At 42.0% G+C, this 17,388-nt stretch overlaps 1 protein-coding gene and 1 long non-coding RNA gene across 4 annotated transcripts in view; one reads left to right on the top strand and one right to left on the bottom strand.

The window, feature by feature from the left end:
- Positions 1 to 17,388, bottom strand: part of KIAA0319L (KIAA0319 like) — a 56,935-nt gene that overhangs the window by 17,842 nt on the left and 21,705 nt on the right. Inside the window, exons 4-10 of the mRNA XM_083511758.1 lie at positions 14,331 to 14,604; positions 11,445 to 11,546; positions 9,733 to 9,830; positions 9,119 to 9,206; positions 6,225 to 6,317; positions 5,140 to 5,272; positions 1,618 to 1,846 (exon numbers count right to left, since the gene is read on the bottom strand). Coding sequence (XP_083367884.1) covers positions 1,618 to 1,846; positions 5,140 to 5,272; positions 6,225 to 6,317; positions 9,119 to 9,206; positions 9,733 to 9,830; positions 11,445 to 11,546; positions 14,331 to 14,604 — 1,017 coding nt within the window. The remainder of the gene's footprint in view (positions 1 to 1,617; positions 1,847 to 5,139; positions 5,273 to 6,224; positions 6,318 to 9,118; positions 9,207 to 9,732; positions 9,831 to 11,444; positions 11,547 to 14,330; positions 14,605 to 17,388) is intronic.
- Positions 1 to 17,388, top strand: part of LOC310710782 — a 62,970-nt gene that overhangs the window by 32,662 nt on the left and 12,920 nt on the right. Inside the window, exon 3 of one of the 3 annotated variants that reach the window (XR_014528241.1) lies at positions 767 to 1,468. The exons of the other annotated variants lie outside the window; for them this stretch is intronic. This is a non-coding gene — a long non-coding RNA (uncharacterized lncRNA). Of the gene's footprint in view, positions 1 to 766; positions 1,469 to 17,388 lie in introns of those variants that run through there. 3 annotated transcript variants of the gene reach the window in all.

The raw sequence follows: 17,388 nt of genomic DNA, 5'->3' as shown, positions 1-17,388 counted from the left end.
AGAAATGCACCACTCATTGCAAAGTTATATAAACCAGTTTCAGGTGGAGTTTTTTAAACAATCAAGTGGTTTATACATTTTGTGGAATAAATAAAATTATTTAGAGGATACATGGGGCATGTGCTTGTGGTCTCCTATCTAGCTACTGACCAGCCCCAGATGTGGTTGGTTTCCACAAGGTTGCTGCAATATGTGCCCTCCAATCATGCCTTGGATCCATCCAGTAATTTATCCACCTTGAGATGCTTGTGGCTTTTTTGGTTTTGAAAAAACAGAAGATGGGACAAGAAAGAGATGTGTAGGTCATGCAGAACCAGGAGAAAGTCAATATAGGGGCATAGATAGCCAGCATGGCTTCCCCCCTCCCCCGATGATGCTGAACTACAACTCCCCGGAGTCCTAGTCAGCATGGCCAGTGAGAGTTATAGCCCACCGACATCTGGAAGGCACCATGCTGGCTACTATGCCTGGAACAGGGAGTTTTTCCTCCCTTTTTTTGTAATACTGGAGCCCAGGATCATCTAATGAAGGACTGCTATCCACCATACAATTCTGTCTAAGAATTGAGCTCTTCACTGCCCCCTCAGCTATTAAGGTGCTAATATGCAAAACAGCGTTTTCTGCGGCAGCCTCTTGCCTCTGGAATGCCAGGCCAGGACACTGGCATTGCTTCTTCACTGCTTGGGTTTAGAAAAGCAGTGACAACTTTTAATCACACTATTTATTTATTTATTTTGTTGCAATTCTCCTCTACCTTCTTCTCCAGGGAGCTGCAGGTGGTGTACGTGGTTCCTCCCCCCCCCCCCGTTTAATCCCCACAACAACCCTGTGAGGTAAGTTAGGCTGAGAGGCAGTGACGGGCCCAAGGTGACGCTGGCCAAATGGGGATTTGAACCCTAGGTTCTTCTATGATGAAGAGCCAGTTTGGTGTAGTGGTTTGCATGTTGGACTAACATGCAAACCACTACACCAAACTGGATCTTCATAGAATTGTAGAGCTGGAAGGGACCCCGACGGACAACTAGTCAAACCCCCTGCAATGCAGGAATCAGAAATATTGTTTTACTGTAAGCGACTTTGAAGAGTGTGATATAAGCAACTTTATATAAATGCATTTATTTATTTTTACACAGCAGATAGGGAAATCACTGCCACAAGTGGTGGCTGCCAGGTTGGAAAAGGGGGATTAGACAAACTGACCGAGAAAAATGCTAAGAACTACTAGTCATGATGTCTATGTAACACCTCCAGGATCAAAGGCAGCATGCTCCTGAATATCAGATATGGGGGACACAGTAGCACTGGGAGAGTGCTACTGCCCTCATGTCCTGTGTGTGGGCTTTTTGATACACATCAGGCTGACTGCTGTGGGCTGGAAGGATAATACTAGAAATCCAACAGAACTTAATAAATGACACATAGAAAGAGCATGTACCCAAAGCTCATACAGTAAATTAAGCTCAGCAACAAAATTTTTAAATGTTGATTAGATAAGTAATTGTTGGGTCAGAGGTGTTTACAGTGATTGAACAAATTGATTTACATGAACTTAAACATAATAGGAAATGTTTATTGAAGTGTGTTGACTCCTCTCAAGACAGAGCCCCAAGATCTTACCTGCATCTCTACCACTTTCCCTTTGCTGCTGGGGCTGAGGGACCATTCATAGCTGACAATGCCGTGGTCATCTGTGCTCTGGTTCCCATAGAGGGTGATGGAGTTTTGGGGCAGAGTGATAACTTGGTTAGGGCCTGCATTCGCTACGGGTGGGTAATCTACTGCTTTGTTCACAGTCAGGCTGGCAGTGGTGGAGTTGCTGGCACCATCCGAGTCCACCACGGTGAGGCTGAAGAAGGAGGAAGGAAGAGAATTCAAAGATCAGGACAGAAAGGGAAAAGCTCAAAGGGAGCCAACGGCCCCAAATGAAAGGGAAGAAAATTAATGGTTTAAGCTGAATATGTATAAACTTGGGGTGGGGGGGCAAAGACGGGTGCCTGGAACAAGTAGGAGGGAAACATGCAAATTTGAAAATGTGATGCTATTTTAAACAAATGTACAACATGCAACTAAAGCTATATTCAAACATGTCCGTATTTATAACAAGAAAAAAAAGAAATCAAAATGCCAGATACACATTTACAGACTCAAAGTCTATTCACAAATAATAATGGTTTTATTGTAGATTTTTGTAATGTTTGTGTATTTTATTTTGCCATATACCTTAAAATATTATTTTATAAAGTGGTATAGAAATTACCTTTAATAAATAAACTCAAAGCTGTGTCAAACAGACCCAAAAAGTCTATTTTTAAAAATCTTGTTCTCTCACTCTTGATGAGTTGAGAATTCATTCACCAATAGTAACCTATTTTTGACAGAGCACTGGTTTTACACATGTAAGAATAATGTACTTTTTAAAAAAAAATACTGTATTTTTAAAAAATGATTACACATATCATTTTTTGGCTTTTCTGAAGAGCCTGTTTTCACACGGAGAAATTATTCAGGCAAAATCACACATGACATAATAAAATTTCTCTACACAGGATAACTAGTGGCTGAAATTATGAATTCATTCCATTGAAAAGTCGGTGAACTGAAAGTTATATATGTGGTTTCTATCAGAGGCAACCCATTCACATGTGCCAGGGATCAAGTGATGAGTGTAACCAGCTCTCTCTTAGGCAATGGCTAAACAAATAGGAGAACTCATTCAGACCAATAAACTGCATTTTGTCTGCCTTGTGTGCTTTAGGCAAGTTCACAAAAACAAAGAATGGCTGTATCTATCTCATTATTGCTGAAGTCTGACTGTTGGAAGTATTCTGCCTCTGAAACGTCATGTCAGTCTTCTGCCACTCACATTTAATGAATCAACTGAATTCTTTTTTAAAAAACCATGTATGCTAATAGATATCATCACAACATCCTGTGGCAATGAGTTACACAGGCCAAGTTGTTTTCTTTGTACTTCCTTTTGTTTACCTCTAACATACTGCATGTGAAGTGGCCCTACAATAAAGTATTAAGTGCTCCTTGGGAAAGCACTGTTAATTAGCCAACTGTGTGATGAACATTTCCACAGAGCCCCTCTGTCATTTATTTCCATTTACAGATGGGGGAAAGGGGAGGTTGGAGCCACATGGCAAGGAAAAGGCTTGGAACTGAAGCAGCAATGGTAACACTAAAGCCCCTCATTCAGAAGCTCTTTTTATAAGGAAGGGCCATAGGTTAGTAGCAGAGCCCATGCTTTGTGTCTAGTGGGTCCCAATCAGGATGAGCATCAAGCTCTGCAGTTAAAAGGATCTCAGGTCAAAGTATGCAGTGCAGCGCTAGATGGACCAACAGTCTGACAACTTCATATGTGTATCTCTCCTGGCCTCATTACTGCTGATAAGGTCAATATGCATGAATAGCCTGTCATAATTTGCTGGGGGTGTGTGGTCAGGAGGGAACCACATAATTTACAGTTCAAACAATTTCATATTATATGCTAGTGGGTTCTGTAATTGCTCTCATCAAATGTCACCCATACAGGACCTGCAAGCTGGAAAAACATAAAAAATAATAGAATGAGGCTACCCACAGTCCTGCTTGCAATTAAAACAATTTAAAAGCTGGTATGCACTGTTGAAGCCAAAATATCTGTTTAAAAGACTTTCAAAATGCATTAACAAAACTCTCTTCCTAAGGATTAAGAGAGAGAGAGACAGAGAGCTTAGCAACTGAGATAATCAAATGCATGTGCAGACTTCACAAGTAAAAACACAAAAATCTTTACAACCAGAATTTGGATCATTTGCTGTACAGCACACTCCCAACTTCTTCCCCTTCTAAAAACAGGCTTGTAATAGGGGCTGTGCAAGTCATTAATTATTTAAAATCATTGGTAAAGCAACAAGGAAACAGACCTTTAGAGGTGGAAAGAACCCAGTTCACACATAATGCTAAGCCACACTGACTTAGCAAGAACAAACAGGTGTGTGGATACCCAGAAGGAAACTCGCAGCTGCTTTTCCCTTCTCCAGGTCTTCCTGCTGCTGCACAACCCAGGGTTAAGCCATGGTTTGGATGAGCATTACATGCACACCTGAGCTCTTGCTTTGTCTTGCTCCCAACCAAAACACAAGCAGTAACCAAGGCTGACCACTTGTGATTTGTTTTGAGAAGACAAAACACAAGCTCAGATTCACACATAACACTAAGCCAAACCACAGCTTAGTTCTGGCTAGTGTGGCAGCAGGGGGATTGGCGAGGACCAACTCAACCACAATTTACTCTCTGGGTACCCAAAGAACTTGTGTGAATGAGGATGAAGCACTTTACTAGCTCCCCAATTCCCAGGGAGAGAACACAAAGCTGAGACACACAGTTTAACCATGGAGGATACTAAAAAACATTTTTTGCTAGGCTTAGCAAATACAATTTCATTTTTCAACCTACTGAATATTTCAACAATGAAGCAAATGGCAAACACACACAGAATCACCCTCATTCCATAACTATAAAGCTGAGGTCGGCTACACTAAACCAGAAGAAAATTGAATTATTACAGGAGAACTCTTCTTGAGCTACCTTGAACCTTTTATAAAGGAAACTCATCTAAAGATATCCTTACCCAATATATTCATTTTCAGATGGGCCGTAGAATAATCAATTTATTCCTGAACCTTTTATCCCCGACTAAAAATCACAGTGACATATTCAATAGTTATATGCCAAATCCTATTTTTATAATGAGAGAGGGTGAAAAAAATGGTTTAGAGCTAGGGGCAAAATAAGCTCTGCTCTATGGCACATGCATTCCTTCCACTATCCCCCCCCCCCCAATTCACATTAGCTGTCTAGTCACATATAACAGTTTAAATTGGGAGATTACAATTTTATGAATATAGCAATAACCTCAACCTCCACGGTCAGGGAAACTATAAAATGTGACTAGGTAGCAAAAAGTTGTTGCTGGTTTGTTTTGTAAACTGTTAGCTGATACATTGTTTTCCTTGGTTCATGTGAACAAATGGTTATCTAGCTGTTTAACATACCAAGGGCTGATTTCATTAATTGGTTTGTGTCATCTATCTTATGATTTAGATCTAGAAAATCCAAACCAGAGGTACAATCCCAGGTTCTTTGTCTTACCTGAAAGTGTAATTTCCTGGCACCAGATTGGTCAGTTTCAGAATTGCAGTGTCTGCCGATACCTTCTCCTCCCGTAGAGGCCCCTTCAGTTCTTCCCAGTGGTAACTGACTATTTTGTCATCATCAGTACTGTCTGATTCAATGGAAACAGATAAAGCCACATTTCCAGCAAGTTCAGGAGGAATTTAAATCTATTTACAAAGTAGCTTAAGGCCATACTATCAATATAGCAACTTTCACAAGGGACAAGAGTTAATTTTATTTTTAAACTGTGAAGCTATGCTTAATGTGCCATGTGATAAAAGAAAGAGTATTTAAAATATGAATGATAGTCCCCAGAAATGGGATTGCTGAATGAAAATAGGAATGAACACACTGGTAGAATTCATGCACCATTAATGTAAAGGTCCCAGACTCTATCCCACATCACTTCAGCAAATAACATCCCAGGTAAAAGGGCTGGGAAAGATCCTTGGCTGAGATTCTGGGGAGCCACTATCAGTAATACAATAATAAGCCAAAGCAGGAATGGGAAACCTCATGCTGGGGGGGGGGGGACGTGGCCTTCCAAGCCTCTCTGCCACCCCCTCACTAGAGCGGCTTTGCACTCTTCCTGGCCTGGAGAGAGGTGTGTGTAAAAAACTAGCCAACTGTACAAAGGAAAAACACACATCTATTGCTCTGCCCACCCCTGGCATGTGACCCCCAGAAGGTTATCAGAAGGGAATGCAGATCTTGAGCTGAAAAAGATACCCCAGCCCTGAGCTAAAGGGACCAGAAGGCTGATTCTGTGTAGAGCAGCTTCATATGTTTAAACAAGTCCAGTGAGCAGATGTTTTCCTTGTACTGAGTTGGGGCTTCCCTAGTTTAACTAATGCATTTGGCAGTGAAGACCAGTAGCTACAAATCTACATGTGCCCACAAATTGATCAACAGTCAGTGCATGATTTGAACTGATCCTAATGATACATAAGCCACATTCCTCTAGAATCCCGTTCCTTAATAGACAGTCTTGCTCAATCTCCTCCATGACTTTTATCTGAGGCTTGCAGGAATAGATTGCACTAGTTTTAGTAGGTACTTACGGCTGCCATCAATGACTGTTGAGGTAGTTGGTAGTGAGATCTCCAGGAACTGGGGTAACACAATGGCCACAGGGGGCTGATTCACTCGAGGCTCTGCGATGAAAAACAGAACTATTACAGCCACCATAGAAAGTTAACATCCTAGTCAACTGCAGCATTGTAGCGAAGAGATGGAGCTGTGAATCAGAAGTCTAGGGCTCAAACCTCACCTCTGCCATGAACTCACTAAATGGTCTTAAGGAAAGATGGTCTCTCCCAACCTCAGCAACTACCCCCCGTCTTTTCAATTTGCAACATGGGATAAGGACGATAAAACAATAAACAAGAAGAACTTTGAACGCTTGCAAACAGCTACATAAATTGTACATATTAAATTGTACATATTAATGTATTATTGAACTTGCAGTTAAAACTTGCCTTAGAAATGGGGCTCCCTAGGTGACTTTAGGCAAGCGAGCTCACTGAGCCTCAACCTTCCTGTTTGCAATATGGAAATAATACCACTAACCTATTTTACAGGATTACTGTAAGGATCACAGATATATAGCTGGTGAAGAGCTTTGAGTGCTTACAGGAAGTGGCACTTTCCACACAATCAATAGAAGTCACTGCCTTCCTTCTACTGCTACAGTACAGAGCTCTGAGGAATCTTGGAACATATTAAGCCCTGCTAGCAGCACCTAGTGGTATTTGGAGGAATAACTATGCCAAGAATTACTTAGTAATACATAGTTTGCCTTTCTTGCCACTGAGGAATCAAAACCAGCTCTCACACAACCAGAATGAGGGAGAAAAGGTTTCTTAGTCAGCAGAGACCTGACTCTTGGTACTTTCCATTCTAGAAGTCAATCACTGGCTATTAGAAGCCATTGGGCCTACTTCCTCCCTTTTCACGGACAAAGGAGATCCAAGAGGAGATCTATGGCTGGTGAAATACAGGCTCTTTTACATGGCCATTCTCATCAATTATCTTTGTTTATATGCCATTGTGACATTCTGAAGGAAACAGTGTTGGTAAAGGTATTCCTACCACTCCCTGGAAGGGGAGGGGAGCAGCAGCACCTGGCTGCTAATCCTTCCAATCCTATTTGATCTACTATTCTACTAGATCAAATATCTCCAACCATTTCAGACACAGGACCTGCTTTTAACTCAAACATGCATTGGAAAACCCATTTTTAATCTTTCATTTGCATGGTGGTAGTGCTCTTGTTGTGACCCACCTTGGATCAGGCCACAACTAACTAATGGGTCCCGATCCACCAATTGAAGACCAGTGTGCTAGATCAATGGTTCTTAACAATCAAGGCCTCCTGCTATGTTTGCAGCATCTGGCTTGGGCTATGCTATCATAGCACTGTTCATCTGTTGGGAGGGGAAAGCACCCAGACTGAATTCAGTCAAACTCCCTCTAAGACAGTACACACAGCAGGGGAGGCTAACCTGCATTTCTCCTGACATCGTTCAACTCCAGCTCCTAGCAGTCCCAGCCAGCAAGGCCAATGGTCTGGAGTGATGGGGATTGTAGTCTAACAATAACTGGAAAGGAACAGGTTGCCCACCCAGCAGTGTTTGCAACACAAACCATTACTTGGGATAGAGGGGGAGAAATCTAGGTGCCCTCCCCTACCAATCCCAAAACTGCAGGTCAATATTATTGCTGTTATAGTGAATTTGGTTACCATAGAGAAAAGCCTGGCTTTTGCGTAAATTCAAGCAGCTCCTCTAACATATCAGGTAAGCACTGATAGCAGAGGCAGTGGTGAGCAGCGACTTCATTGTCTGGTGGAAATTGCAAACTGGCAGGCAGAGAGGCAACCCTGGCATTAATGGGAAAATGGCCAAGTGACAAACACCGACAGTACACACCCACACACCTGTTGTACCCAACGTTTCAACCACCCACTCCTGGCACCACCTCTAGCTATTTTAGGCACCAAGCGAAAGCATTTTTATTCACCCTGGCCCTTAGATATTAACTTTCTACTTATCTTTCAGTGGGGTGGGTGGGTGTAACTTGTGTATTTTAAGATGTTTTACCCTTTTGCATCGCTTTGAGTGCTTTGTTTCATTTTTTGAAAAATAAACAAATAAACACAATAAGTAAATAAAATGAAAATAAACATTGAGACTAAGGAGAAGGAAGCTGACTGCCACTGCTGCCACTAGGACTGGTTGTAAATAAGAAGCAGACATGGTGGCCCTGGACTGAACCAGGCAGAGGTTGGTGGGACAGTGCCACACTTGCCCTAATGGACTAGCCTCCACCGAGTCAAACATTTGTGGACTCCTGTGCACAAACATCCTGCTCTCTCAGTTCCCTGGTTTTACAGTCTTAAGTGCACTGAAATAGAAGAAAAACCTGTATAGCCAGAGATAACAGTACAGTGGGGGGAGGGGATAGGACCAAATGGGTACATAAGGGCAAATGAACAATGCTTCTATCCTATGACCTTCCAAAAAATATTAACTATGTCCAGCCTTGGTAGTAGCAACCAAATTTGGAGCAAATTCTGGCTCACAATTTGGCCTCATTTTGGCTCACAATTTGTTTTGGGAAGTGTGGATTAGTTAGGTGTGCCTAATCACAAAGCTATGCCAAGCAGGAAAGAAAATGGCAGCCACTAAGAAGAGCACTCCTGATGCTGCCACCCACCATAAAACAAGGCAAAGAAGAAGGCAAAAGTAAGCGAATGGTTTTTCGCATTCTGTTTCACCCAACACCTCCCCTCCCACTGCAAATTAAGCCAAAATTTCTCCCTGGAGAACTTGCAGTCATTTTCATTAACACACACACACACCAGCTGTCTTGCATCTCAAGCTTTTGTGGAGATTGCTTTTTTTAAAAGGAAATATATAACCTACAAGCTGATAAATGTACCTGCTAAGCATACCTGGTTTAACTGTCACATTCACCATTCCTTCTCCGTGAGCATTATCACCATCTACTATCACATTGAATTCGTACAGGCCAACTGTGAGCTAGCAAAGAAAATGAACACGGCACATTAGACATGGGCAAGGCTGTGTCTACCTGTTCCCACCCCTAAATTAGACCACCACAATGATGTTAGTACCTCACAAAAAGCAACTGACATATACTGAATTATGAGAGACATGAGCCATTGAGGCCATCTGCTCAGAAGAGAATAAACCCCTTCTCTATTTGGACCCTAACATCCTGCATTACCTGGGCCTTGTGCTCAGGTGGAAGTGGGGATATTTTATTTTTCTCATCTACTGTGGACTCAGCAACGCGACAAAAGCAAGGAGAGGATGTGAACTCAAAGCCTCTAACAGTTTCATTGCACCTGACACCCCAGAGAACCACTCAGAGTCAGACAATATGTAGTTAGATGGGCCAATGGTCTGACAGCATAAAGCAGCTTCAGTACATATATATGTTACACACTGTAACATTTGCTTCCCCTAACCTTGCAGCACGACAGTGCAAAAGCCTACAACTGAGATTTTAGATTTAAGAGTTGCCAAAAAGCAAGAGATTCACCTTGGATAATTTGAGAATCTGTGAGTGCTGTCCTTCCATCTCTCCACTATAGTCGGTGGGGTGTGTGATCAGCCTCCAGTCATAGGAGTAGCTAGTCCCTAAACAAACAAACAAACAAACAAACAAACAAACAAACAAACAAACCAGAGGTTAGAAGAGCCCACTATCAAAAGAAACTGAATGAGAAGATCAAAGCAGCTCAGAAGCTTAAGCCTTATATTGAAGATTCAAACTAATGTCACTTCAGAATACTAAATTGTGTTATATCAACATGTGGTGGTCCAGCACATATTGGGAGTGAAACTGATGCAATAGAAAGGAATACTCATATAAGCTGAGATCTGAAAAACAAAAAAATTAATCTTTTCATACTGATTATGGCCAGAATATGTCATACTAAATCTTGGGAAAGAATGTCCATTCCCATCCCTGCAGAGTGGGAAAGTAAAATATAAGAATATCTTGCTATATGAAATCTAATTAACTGCACCAGAATTAAAGAAGGGAGACTATACACTTAAAACATCCCATACAAAAAAACCTTGCAGTGTAAGCCATGTATTGAATACTGCAAAATAAAAAGCACACTTCCACTGGCAGAGTGACCTGTTTATGTAACATTATTCCTGATTTACTTCTACAAAGATAACATGGTAGTTAGACTATGACTGTTGAGCATGTACTCTGATTTGTTTACAGGATAGTTATATGAAAATGACCATTCATCCTGTATTCATTCTGATTTGCTTTTAGGGAGTTTACACATCTTCCCATTAATAATTAATTCATCCCACACTTTTCAGTGTATTTTGCACTTAAAGGTAAAGGTAAAGGGACCCCTGACCATTAGGTCCAGTCGTGACCGACTCTGGGGTTGCGGCGCTCATCTCGCTATATTGGCCGAGGGAGCTGGCATACAGCTTCCGGGTCATGTGGCCAGCATGACTAAGCCACTTCTGTAGAACCAGAGCAGTGCACGGAAACGCCGTTTACCTTCCCGCCAGAGCGGTACCTATTTATCTACTTGCACTTTGACGTGCTTTCGAACTGCTAGGTTGGCAGGAGCAGGGACCGAGCAACGGGAGCTCACCCTGTCTCGGGGATTCGAACTGCCGACCTTCTGATTGGCAAGTCCTAGGCTCTGTGGTTTAACCCACAGCACCACCCGCATCCCATTTTGCACTTACTTAACTGCAAAACTTTTTTTAAAAGTGGATTTGTTATGTTAGAGCAACAGAGCACTTATTCCACCTTAATTGTGCAAACTTAATTTGGCATGTGCTTTAATCCCTCTCACAAAATGGTAACAGTTGGCACCCAAAATATATACAGTTGAGTCAGTTCTATGCCCATCTAAGCAACCATCTCTGCTCAGGAAAGAGTCTCCCCTGGACTCTTGTAAATATTTCCACTCTCAGGGTATATCAAAAGCTGTTCAAAGCGGAATTCAGTGTGTGGAGGCTGTGTACACACAACTGGCTCAGAACTGGCCAGTGTATCTTGGAGTTAGCCCAGATGAACTTCTTCCTGCCATGCTCATGTGGACAGGCTTTACCTGTTGATTACCAAGCAGGTTTGACTGAGCGTTTCCAGCTTCATCGCCTATCTTGAGCTGACATTAAAGGAGCACGCATCTCTCCCAGCAAAACTAACAAGGTGGCAAATTCAGGTTTGCTACCATGTACTATGTGCCATAGCCCCCTGGGATCTACCTTTAGGTGGTGGAGGCAAGACGTATGCATTCAGCTCCACTTCATTCTTTGGCAGTGTCACTTCAACACTGTCTCCAGCAGAAACTGCCAGTTTCTTAATAACTGTAAGAGAGAGAGAATTAAAAATTAAAAGACAAGACCATTTCACATGTTACATTTTCCATTCATATACCCAGATGCTTGTGGAAGTAGTATTGGCTCAGTTTGGATGTGATGGTAACTCATGGTTGAACTTTGCATGCAGGCCAGCCCTTCATTTCCTCCTTGCAACAGCCATTTTGTTGTACAAAAAGGATATGACATTGTCACTTCAAAAAGAAGGGGAAAGCATGAGAGAGTAGAACACGTTGAGAAGTATGTATTCATTTTAAAAAGCACCGAGATGCAGCAAGGCACGACTGTAAGGAGGAGATCAAAAGCATCCACTTTCCATTCTGAACTAACCAGAGATTCTCATCATGTCCAGTGCTTTTTTCTTTAAAAAAAAAAAGGTTAGGGGCACTCTCATTTTCCTACTCATATTGAAATACTGCCCCTCAATGAAGCCAAACTTAGATTCACAAAATGTTTAGGGGTATGCATCCCCCTGTGTCCCCCCAGAAAATTATGTCTAAACTGGTTTGTTTAAAGTATGGCTTGATCCTGACATGTTTGAACAAACTAGAGTCCTCCACCCCAACCCATTTGGATACAATGAGAAACTCTGGTTTGTTTTAAACCAGAAGTGAAAGCTTCCAATCTTCCCTCACCCACACTAAGTTTAAGGGTTGCTGCTACTGCTTGTCGTGCATGCCATGCTAACCAACAGTTTTAAACCTGTTACATCCAAAAGGGGCCATTGTGTGAATGAGTCATATGCTTCTCAATTAACTACAGCAGTTTTCAATATTCTGGAGCCTGGAATACGAAAATGCATGTTTTTGATGAGAAGCAAGCTGTGCGTAATAACCCCGGGCACAGAAATTGCTTGCAGAAATCATCCCACGTCTCAAAATTAAAGTGCACCACAAGCCCTTAGTTGCAAAGCTTTAGAAATAACAAGCTACAAATTATTAAACTATAACATCCCATTCTTTAAACTTAGATGTCATTTGAGATTTTAAACTGAAAGTGAATACAAACCAACAGAATCATACAGAAATTAAACTCTTTGCTATCTTTCTGGAAAATTCAACATGCACTTTGTGCTCTGTACTGAAGGGAGATGTCAGCAAGGTGCAGTAGAGATGAGAAGAGCTGAATCAGATATGTTTCAGGAGACAATCTAGCTGCTCTTTCTCAAACTGAGAGGGACAAGAGCCTCTATTTATTCAACTGTAAGCTTAGCCTTTTGCAAACATAGCAAGAATTTGCTCTATTCTGAGCTGGAAACTGAGAAGCATTTTAAGGTCCAAGTAAGTATGCAGATCCCATAAAATTTAACTCTCTGGTACTTGTTGTACCTTTGCATATGGGGTGGTATCACTGAAATTGATCTTTCTGCTTTGTTTCAATTTTAAAAGCACTCCAGTTCTTCTCAAACAGACCAGCCCTTCATTGCCCCCTTGCAACAAACATACAACAAAAATGAAATGGCACTTTAGCTTCAGAATAAGGGGGGCGGGGAGGATATAGAACAGTAGAACACCTTCAGAAGTATCTATTTAAAAAACAGAGAGGGGAGAAAAACATATATGACCATAGACCATATATAGAGTTAGAACACTAGTCCCTCAAACTCAGTATTACCCAAACTAGTGCTAGGGATTCTGTGGCCCTTCAGACGTTGGACTGCAGCTCCCATCAGTCCTGCCAGCATGACCAATAACAGGTGTGCAATGACATCTGGAGGGCCACCAGTTCCCCACCACTGGTCTACACTGCATGGCAGTGGCTCTCTAGCGTTTAGACAAGAGCTTTTCCCCAGTCCTACCTGGAGATACAAGGGATGGAACCTGGAGCCTTCTGTATACAAAGCATGAGCCCTTCCCTCAAAATACACTTGGAGAAGAGGTATAGCATGGAGGCCAAGACTGAGAGTTGCAAAATAACCTCACCTCAACCACAAACCCACTAGGTGACTTTAAGCAAGCCACACAGTCACACACACTCCACCTGAGGAGAAGAGGACTGGCCTCCTTTACAGGACTGTTACAAAGGTTCATGAGATAAAAGAGTGTGAAGTTCTTTGAATACTTGAAATGTGTTATATAAACGCTAATTATTATAATGATGAGCACAGTTGAGTGGTACCAGCAGCCACCATTTTCTTTTCTTTTCTTTTCTTTTAAAAAATGAGCTTTATTTTGTTTGCTGCTGATTGACAGAAACTGGGTGCAAAAGAGGAGAACCAGGGACAGCACAGGTGTGCAGAAGGGAGAAATCTGAAATTGATGCTTCTGGGGGCTTAGCCATCAGCTGTTGGTATGAAAGTCCCAGCCAGGCTGCCAGAGAAGGAGAATGACAAAGTTGGAATGGGAACGTAGAAAACAGAGATGTAAAATGTAAAAATTAAAAGCAGATCTCAAACTGAAGGTTGAAGTTAGAGGAGGGTCCCAGAAAAGGCAGCTGTACATAGTTTTTTGTAATTATTTCTCATCCGAGGCCAAACACTGTAAAACATTTATTTCACTTAATCAAGCGATGCACAACACAAAAGAGTAGCTGTGGTAAAGTGCAAAACCAGAATGATACGTTCCTAGATCTTGTACAATATCACCAAAAGGTTTTTTACCCTCTTCCGAACTAAGATAGCAAGATGTGATGCTTTAAACAAGCACTAGAAAAAAACTTCTGTCAAAACATTTGGCAAATGAACAGTCAGATTAAGAGCTGAGATTGTGGAACTATGCCAGTAGCATTTAAAGGCAGGCTTACAACATCTCCTCAGCCGACAGTTGCTCTTACCTGGTGTTGGGGCAGCAGTGCTGGGTTGCACAGCAGCGTTTGTTGGGACTACAGGATTACTATCATTGGTGGGGGCGCCAGTTGGAACAGAAGTAACCAGCTGCGTTTCCCCCATACCCTTCCCATGAAGACTGCTAGAAGTTGGAATGGCATCCTCCAACGAGAAAGGCTGGGTAGAAGTGTTGTTGGATGGCTCGACTTTCTCAGCATTTGCAACAGGACTGGGGAATGCAGCTGCCAGAGAGGGCTCTGAAGTGGAAGCTCCAGAAGGGGCCTAGTGAAAGCAAGAAAGGAACACGAGAAAGCATTTACTGACCACAACATCCAAAATGGCATTTATAACCTAACTCTTATCATCACCAGTCATGAACATTTCCCCAACTCTGTCAGAAATTTCACCCCATTCAAGGCCCCATTCAGAGGAAGAGTAGGGAAAATGATGTAGTAGTAGTAGTAATATTCATTATTAATGTATGTGTCATATCACTTGAGAAAAACATGTTTGGCTAGAAACAGCTGGGGGTGCACACACGTGCACAAATTGCACATTTCTGGACAAGAAAGAGGGGGAGAATCAAGTTTCTGGAGACTGCATGCTGACTGGAGAAAGTGCATACTGCCTGGAAAATGTGCAAAATGCAATTGAGATATGCACACTCCCAGGGGCCTGTTGAAGGTTAGGTATCCTGACTAGAGAACGTATAAAATTCTGTCAATATATGCACATTTCCCAAGGCCTATTGCAGATTATGTATCTTGACTGGGAAATGTGCATAATTCCTTCTTCATGGAATGATTATATATACTTGAATATGCACAGTGGCTTGTTATGCACATTAACCACTCAGTTTACATTCCTCTAAATCAGGGGTAGGCAACCTAAGGCCCGTGGGCTGGATGTAGCCCAATCGCCTTCTGAATCCGGCCCGTGGAAGGTCTGGGAATCAGCATGTTTTTGCATGAGTAGAAAGTGTCCTTTTATTTAAAATGCATCTTCTGTGTTACTTGTGGGGCATGGGAACTCGCTCACTTCCCCCCCCCCCCCAAATATAGTCAGGCCCACCACATGGTCTGAGGGACGGTGGACCAGCCCACGGCTGAAAAAGGTTGCTGACCCCTGCTCTAAATTGTAAAATTCCTTCCCTGCAGAGGTGCATGTCACACCTTCACTATACAGATTTCAGCTAACGCTTTATCCTGGCCCTTTGTGTGCCTGAGAGGTGTGTTTTAAATTGTTGTAACCTGCCTTGGGACTTGCTGGTGAAGGGTGCACATAACAATAATAGACGTGAATAGCAAAAAAAGATGGGATTATGCAGATGTAACAGCCTCTGCAACATGAGAGAACTGGATTTCAGATGCTGTTCAAAAGGAGCACATTGTGCAAACAGAATTTCTGGCTTTATGGTCAAGAACTTGGGTGACAAGCCCATTTTGCTCACTTATAAAATTCTCCCACTTTTGAGTGCCGTGAGAGACTAATCAGACCAGTGTAAACAAGACAAGGGAACAGACGAAAACAATTTCCTTTCTTTCATAAGAAAATTCCTTCCCCAGGCCCTCCTCATTCCGGTGGGTAGCCTGAGGCAGCCAGAACCAGACATTTCAGCTTTAACTGGGCTTATCTGTATATGCTACATATTTTCCTGAGTTGATCTTTGTATAGCATAAGATGAACATTTAAATCACAGCACACAGAAATATCAACAACCTGGACTTGATTTTCATAACAAACAAAAATATCACAGCACTCTTTCTTGTGGCGCAGTCAAATGGCAATACTTAAAAGGTCAAGCTAAGGGCGAGAAATTCATGACTTCTGTTATCATGCACGTTATGTAATTTGGGAAGGTGAGTATCAGCACATAAAGCTCTGGATTTGAACTCTGGGCTCAGGGCCCCAGTTATGAAATAATTTTGGGTTGCGGTGCTGTTCTGTTCAAGATGTGGTACCAGCTGAATTTAAAGGGATGATCAAAACACACATTCAATTCATAGATGGAGAGAGAGACCACTGGAGACTATTGGACTGAGTCAATCTGGATTATGAAATGTTGGTGACAGCACTAGTTATCTGGTTTAGTATATGAATTTGATAGGCTGGTAATGTTCATATCATTTTGGAACAAGCCTTGTTTCCTCAAGAAGCTATTCTCTGGTATGGAATGTTAAATGAGATTCTGAAGGTGTACAGCCCGGAGGCCAAGTGCCCCAAACCACAAAGTACACAAACTTAATTTAATGTTAACCCATGACTCTCAATGAAACTCTTGTTGATTGTTGCAAAACTACAAAGCCAGTTGCGTTGAAGGCATATGAAAAGAAGTTCTTTCAACACTGCAGCCTCATATGCAATGAACTCTCATTTACTGTTGTGAACTATGTGATCAAATCATCAAATCAACAAGCAGGCTCATGTTGGCAAGCAACTTCTCCAATTGTGTAAATCAATTATCTCAATTATTTCTTGCAAAGATTTTATGTGGTGGTTGCCTCCTCATTCAGACCCTCTCGTCTCCTGCATGGTTGTTTGTTTGTTTTTAGTGGGAGATTGAGAAGCCTTTCCACAATAGCTGGTGTTCAATGGGCTGGAGTTCACAGCAAGAGAGATCAAACTACATTTCTCAGGATGTAATATACAACTGTGTGCACATTGCACAGCACCATCACTGCACATGTGCTAACTATCTGGAACTCTCTTAAAACAGACATCTGTTTCAGGACAATCACCAAGAAAGCTTGCACTGAGCCAATTCAAGACAGGGAGCGCAGTTTGCCCATCAATAGTCTAGAAATAGACACAGGCACATACATTTTTAATATGTGCAACCTTTTCATAAGTAACTGTTATGAAACAGTTCTCAAAATTCAAAGGTTTGTTTCTAGCAAATTCTGGTTTCTTCCCTCTTGGTTCCTCCACATATTCTGCTGATGAACAGCCTTCTGTGTCAATCCCTATGTGTTTAGGGGCAGGGGGTCACATTCTAATATATTTAGAACAATGTTGAACTCTGATCACTCTGCAGAAGTCACAGGACCTAAATTTGCAAGTGCAGCG

The sequence above is a fragment of the Podarcis liolepis genome (assembly GCF_965112155.1).
Source record: "Podarcis liolepis genome assembly, chromosome: 7".
Taxonomy (NCBI): Eukaryota; Metazoa; Chordata; class Lepidosauria; order Squamata; family Lacertidae; genus Podarcis; species Podarcis liolepis.
This window is presented reverse-complemented; position numbering and strand designations above follow the sequence as displayed.